Source organism: Loa loa (assembly GCF_000183805.2).
Source record: "Loa loa unplaced genomic scaffold supercont3.248, whole genome shotgun sequence".
In the NCBI taxonomy this organism is placed as follows: Eukaryota; Metazoa; Nematoda; class Chromadorea; order Rhabditida; family Onchocercidae; genus Loa; species Loa loa.
This window is the reverse complement of record NW_018108428.1, coordinates 39,051-45,641: the sequence shown is the minus strand read 5'-3', so window position 1 is coordinate 45,641 and position 6,591 is coordinate 39,051. Positions and strand designations below refer to the sequence as shown.

General features: G+C 32.3%; 1 protein-coding gene across 1 annotated transcript in view; it reads right to left on the bottom strand.

Moving 5' to 3' along the window:
* Nucleotides 1–6,591, bottom strand: part of LOAG_18286 (midasin) — a gene marked incomplete at its 5' end in the record, with an annotated part of 28,895 nt that overhangs the window by 9,203 nt on the left and 13,101 nt on the right. Inside the window, 15 exons of the mRNA XM_020450947.1 lie at nucleotides 359–553; nucleotides 781–946; nucleotides 1,386–1,576; nucleotides 1,893–2,051; nucleotides 2,278–2,469; nucleotides 2,684–2,825; nucleotides 3,306–3,433; nucleotides 3,936–4,060; nucleotides 4,347–4,447; nucleotides 4,802–4,940; nucleotides 5,106–5,343; nucleotides 5,558–5,707; nucleotides 5,855–5,975; nucleotides 6,146–6,253; nucleotides 6,394–6,529. Coding sequence (XP_020305318.1) covers nucleotides 359–553; nucleotides 781–946; nucleotides 1,386–1,576; nucleotides 1,893–2,051; nucleotides 2,278–2,469; nucleotides 2,684–2,825; nucleotides 3,306–3,433; nucleotides 3,936–4,060; nucleotides 4,347–4,447; nucleotides 4,802–4,940; nucleotides 5,106–5,343; nucleotides 5,558–5,707; nucleotides 5,855–5,975; nucleotides 6,146–6,253; nucleotides 6,394–6,529 — 2,291 coding nt within the window. The remainder of the gene's footprint in view (nucleotides 1–358; nucleotides 554–780; nucleotides 947–1,385; nucleotides 1,577–1,892; nucleotides 2,052–2,277; nucleotides 2,470–2,683; nucleotides 2,826–3,305; nucleotides 3,434–3,935; nucleotides 4,061–4,346; nucleotides 4,448–4,801; nucleotides 4,941–5,105; nucleotides 5,344–5,557; nucleotides 5,708–5,854; nucleotides 5,976–6,145; nucleotides 6,254–6,393; nucleotides 6,530–6,591) is intronic.

Here is a 6,591-nt window from a genome sequence, read left to right as displayed (position 1 = left end):
TATATATATATATATATATATATATATATATATATATATATATATATATATATATATATATATATATATATATATATATATATATATATAGAATGAAATGGATTGTTATGCCAAGCAAAGTACAATTCTAGGCACTGTGGATTAAGAAAAAGTTAGTCTAACTAATGCTTTAAAACCAATTTCTGGGTCAAAAGTAACCCAGCATTTCATTCTTCGAAAAATGGCAGTAAATATAATATGCAGTACTAAGCAACTGCAAAGTAATAATTTACTAAAAAAAAAAAAGATTTCTGTATGTAAATTGTTTCAAAGAAGCAAAAACAGCTTTTGTGATTTTGGATTTAATTTCAAAACTTACATCTGTATATCGAGGACGAAAAGAAACTGTATTTTGCGAATAGTTTTCCAATTCCTTCGTCACAGAATTATACGTATTTAAGAGGCCATTGATGAACGGATGCTTGGAATTTGAAAATAATGCCAAATCTGTTTGCCCACTAACTACTCCTTGATAGGATTGTAAAACGCCAATAATATTTTCAAGCAATTTTTTCTGAATTCAAATCATTAGTCGCTGTAAGAAAAGAAACAAAATTGAATGAATATTTTTTCAATATCCAGAAAATTTTAGAAAGTTTAGGAATGTCAAAGTAACATTGAAGAAATACAAAAAGTAATAAAATGCTGGGAATTTTCACTTTTTTCCTGACAAAAAAAAAGTGCGCGAATGACGCTTGCCTTATTCATCAAATATCTGAAATTCATTTCATCGTTCAACACCGGGTCAATACAGTTCTTTGCCGGGATCGATAGTGGCAACAATAAACAAGCGGTTATTTCCAGTCGTTGCATTAAACTCGACAAGTTAACATTGGCAGATGAATTAGTAAGAGATGGTGAATCCAACAATGATTCGAAATGATCAATCACAGTCAGAAGCCTTTCTCTAAAATAACACACTTATTGAAAATCCCACATTTCACCAATAACTGCTAAGCAATATTCTTGAAGAATCTGATTACTTTTAACCGCCAAAACTTTCACCTGCTCTAAAATGATTTACCGTTGGTTCATTTCGTAATTCTAATTACTACTAATTAGTTAAATCAAGAACTGCTTCTCCCGTTTTGAGCTTTTAACAATACATGATAAATATGCCTCAAAGAGTATTCCATTCCATTACTGTCCAATAGTGTCAATCTCTAATCACAATAAGGCAGGCAGTGAGGCGGAAGTCATATTCCTTAGCGCAACCAATTTTCCTTCCATGCTAGAGCAGACAAAAAGTCAAACTTTGTAAAACCTTCACTTAATCTTATATCGATGAGACTTTATTGTTAAAACAATCATTGCAGCTAAGATGATATGGTTAAAGCCAAATTAACCTGTATTTCGATTTAAACGATTTCAAGTGAGCACCAATCTTCCAGAAATGAATACATAAATGTTTTTGCTGAATCGGAAAATCCTCAAGTTGTGCCAGCGTAATCTCCTGCGAAGATAATTGAAAACCCATCGAACGCCATACTGATGAGAATAATTCCGCACCCAAAGTGACCCAAGCTAGATCACTATTCTGGAAAGAATAACATTTAATTATGAAATCTCGTATTGTACTGAAATCCATGCACCTCTCATGATTTAACAGTTCCTTTTCATAACAACAGCAGTATTAATTACTAGCTGTACAGCTGTCTTTCTTTGCCGAACATCAGACACTTATCTCCTTATCTTCGTATAGCACAAGCCGAAGCATTAAATAATGAGGATATCTTTCTGTCCATTAAATAAAATCGTTTAGAATGTTCTTTGATCTCAACAGTTCAAGATCCATCATATAATCCTCACACCAGAAGACTATGGCTCGATTTAAACAAATTTTATTAACTTACTTTGCATGCAATCGGAATTTCCTGAACAGCAAAGTTCGAGGAAAGATATTGGGTAAAATAAGCAATCTGTGACCATTTTTCATCTTCAAGATTTAACCATGCTAAGCGACAAAGCTCAACAGGATAATGCGATGAAATTGACAATAACTCCAACAGCATCTGCAAAATAAAAAAGAAATAGTTAATAAGATGCACCCGCAGCATCATAAAGCAGTACATGCAATGCATTGCATAAAGAATGTTTTCATATGTGAGTCACAGTATGTAGCACGCATTATATATATTTGTATTTTATCAAAATTATACAACAAATCTATGATGTAACCACCAAACTACTCCGTTTTAATTCAACTGCTACACTATTTACAAAAAACCAACCAATTACCTGTTTTCCATTACGACTATTCAAAACAGCAAAACCACAGAAAAGGTCCGTCATTAGTTTCAATGTTACGCTTAAAACACTATTCTTATCAACATGACATTTTCCCACTTCAGTAGTATCTTGCTGTATTAAAGAGCTTTCATTATTCACTGTAATTCTGCTTACAGTTAGTTCTTCCAGCTCGTCTTCATACTGTAAAAAAGAGGATAAACTGTTTCACTAGAGTTTAGTGAATCTTTTTGCAAAATTTTTGATGTTTGAAAAATTTAGTCCAGAAAAATAGGAAGTAAGAACCTATTATTTATCGTAGTTTTAGAAGAACCAAGACAATCTGACAAATTTTTATGCTAAAAAAAGGAATATGCATGCTTCCAAATCATAAATGAATAAATGCAAATAAGACAACCTTTTTCCATTTATCATAGCTCCGGAATGGTTTAAAAAAGCTACAACGGTTGTGAAAATGAGAATAACGTTCTGACGCTTTCCTGTCAGTCATCCATACTTTATCGATGGCAGTTGCAATGTGACACAAACCTGTGGACCACCTGAATTAATTTTAGTTATTCGTTACCTTATCACATATGCATGTATGCAATGGCCTTTCTCAACTTGATAGAGAAATCTCGCGACACTTACTCACATGGCATTTTAATTATTAGCTTATTCAATTCTTGGAAAATGACAAAACGGAGGCTCAGCGTAACTATTAATTGTACATCAACAGTTTCAGACGCAAATTACCCATATACCATCATCGCCTATATTACTGAACTCTACAAACGTAGTCCCGAAATCGAACCCGAAGCCTACGATTAATACACTGCAACTCTAAACAATACACCACCATTACCCTTAACTTTTGTCAACATAGATAATTTATTTTGCAGACTACTACAATTAATATATTTTTCATTTCAAACTGGATGAATGAAAACTGCTGTTTGAATGATTTACACTGTTTTAAAACTGTGACATTTTCAAAAGTAAATTTTGTGCATGTTACCTGAAATTTCCCAATAACTTACTGTTTCCAAATGTTAGAATAAGAAGGATCATTCAAACGCTGCCATGCAAGATGAAGTGGCGCACATCCACTTCGTAAATCCATTCGCTGATGGCATGCTTCCACGAAAAGCATAATATTCCACAAAATCTGAAAATTTTTATTGTATTGAACTTTAAATGCTTCGTTCTTGATGCAACATTAAGATGCACCAAGAACAAAGCATTTAAAGTTCAACAATAATGAAAATTTAATGTACCTTACGAGACGGATAAAAAAATTCACGATCCTCATTTGTTTATTGTTGGTAAAAACAATAACACCATGATTTATCATATAATTAATTGCTGGCTAATTAATACCAATTAATATTTACCCCCCCCCCCCTAAATTTTGTTTACAATTCGAGTAAGCTACACGCACTTACTTAGCCAAATATCTGCCTTCATAATTGATTGAAAAAATAATCATAACTATCAACAAAGAAAATACCGCTTTTACAACATATCCAAAAATTAAATTATCGATTTGTTCTTTTTCTTTAATCTTCCAAAAATTAGAGATGCAACTTAATGAAAGTTCGCCTATCTTCAACTAATTGTTAGTGAATAGGGAAGAAAAAAAGAAATCCAAAAAGCAAAATAAAAGCTACTGAGCATGCATCTGAGACCGTAGAATCTGCTGGCGAAAAATTCGATATATACATATACAATTCATTAATTAATTCCTTCACATATGAAATTGCAGATGAGAGAAGCTGGTCACTTCGAATCTTTTCTGAAAATTCAATAATCCTCGAAATTTACCATTTCTTCATGATCTGTTATCTCGCTGTGAAGGATGTTATCTCACTGTGAGGCAAGAACTAGAAAATGTTGAAACATAACTGGAAAACCAGATTAGAAATTTCAAAAATCTCAAAACTAATCAATGGTAACCAAATAAACTAAGCAATGAAGAGAGCATTAATTGCGCTCTACACGTTGTTGCCACGCTGTTTTGGAGTCAGTACAGAAAAGTTTCGGAAATATTCCAAGTTAGCGAATCCAAATCTTGAACTCACTTCTAACAAAAAGGTTGCCTATGTCAACGGCAGATCCCTTCTCAGTTGAAATCTTATCCAGACTAAACTTTGTCCACAAAGCGCACATTCCGATGATGAATCTGAAAATTGCTTGTTGATATATTTTCTTATGGAAATAAATTTCAAAATATTGCGAAGATAAAAGGATGAAGTATGAATTTAACTCATAATTCATAATCAATAGAAGAATTAGCAGTTTAAACTGTCGATCATAAGGGTGCTGTTTTAGTTTCATTTTCATTTTACATTTTTGATTGTCAATCATTTAGTACATGAGACAAAATTAAGGGATGTTAAACTTATATAGATAAAAATACAAAACGTGTGAATGAGGAAAATTCGAGCGGAAAAACCCATAACAAATCTTGTTTTGTTCCGATATTAGTTTTTTGTCCTGTCCACTGACTTGCATCAATCGGTAGGTAATATGATACCTGTCATTGTCCACGTATGTGTCTGGAGATTTCGTAATGCGCAGAGTTGGAGGACCATCAAAGCGTTCGTCATAATCTAATTTCTTATTTTGTTTCAGGTTTTGAATGGCTTCAATGACTTTATTTCGTATTTTCTTGTCTAAAAAATATTGTCAGTAAATTAGTTAATAAATTTACTAATGTAAGACATAGAAATAATGTATAATGCATATGGAAATATATATATATATATATATAACTCCACTTACCTGTATCCCTTTGATAGCTGCTTATTTAATGAAATATATTATTTTAAAGAAGTTACCTGTGTATTTAAATTGCTCGACTATTTCCTCAACTTCCAGCTGTTTGAACGAAATGCAAAATGCAGCCCACAGAACACCAAGTATCCAATCATGCTGACTTACATGCGACCAAACCAGAATTTTCCATTTGCTATATGTGATATCAAGATTGACATCTATTGTAGGATAAACTATGAAGGTTTCTTCCTTGTTCTCATCAGTTTCCATGGCATCCTCACTTATGCTTATTTTGAAATGCTGAAATTTGAAATTTAACTGTTTCATTTGCAACATAATTTTAAGTTGGTAATCCTTCTATTGTATTATCATATCAATATTACCAATCGCAAGACATTCTGTGCATCTATTTAATGCTGTTTTCTGATCCAAAAAAAAAAAAAACTTAGCACATGGTGGAAATTACCAAAACTATTGTCCATATTTCCAACAAAATATCAACATGAAAGCTGACCTTTATTGCATTTTCCAAATTCACATTCCTCTCCTTCAGCAGTATCTTTAATTTTAACAACTCCCAGCATGAAAGCTGCTCACATGCTTGCAATACTGTTGGCGTAATTCGTAGAATATCTTGGTTTTCCGTATTTGTTGTGATCATATTCTTGAAATAAAGTTTACAAAGGAAATGCGAAGAATGTACTAAGAAATACAGCATAACTATTGTGATAAAGAATAAAGAAATTTCCAAGGAAAAACAAACAAATCGAATCTTCTAAGATGTGTGGTAACAGAGATAATAAGCACATACCACCAGATCTTGTGCTACTTTGAACCAAGCACAATCATCAGGAAGTAAATATAATTCCACTGAACGATTACGCATAGCCCGTGAAACACTGCCGTAATCATCATCCATCGTGAAGAAAACGCTAAATTTATGAAACCAATTAAAACTGCCTAAATTACAATCAGAAGAGCATGATGTCGAAAATGCGAGCCAAAAATACGAAGCTATTATTCCTCAACTTTCAATAGCATTTCAATACGCGAACTAATCGTTCCGAAGTTAACCAGAAAATTGAAGACAACAAACAGTAACCGGAAATCATTGTGTGCTTTCACAACAGAAGCACCACCACTACATTCTTGCAAATTCAATTCCCCATTATTTTCCAAACAAGCATTTAATCGATCCAATACTGCTGCACTAAAAAATAAAAGTGTAACAATCAATATAAAAGATATAACCTTAACGAAGAACTAAAAACATAGTCGAAGTTTTTTTTTTTTTTGATTATGAAGTAATTATAGTCGAAGTTTTTTTTTCTTGATTATGAAGTAATTAACCTGCAACAATTGACATTTTCAATCAAAATCCAGTAACCATTAATAAATGCATCAACAAAACGACTATTAAGCCATTCAAAACGCATTTTACTTTTGCCTAATTCCTTGTCGTATTTTGATAATTTGCTTGCGATATCTGCAAAAACGATATTTAAAAATCATTTTGTCAGACGCACGAATATAAAATAAGTAGCGCAA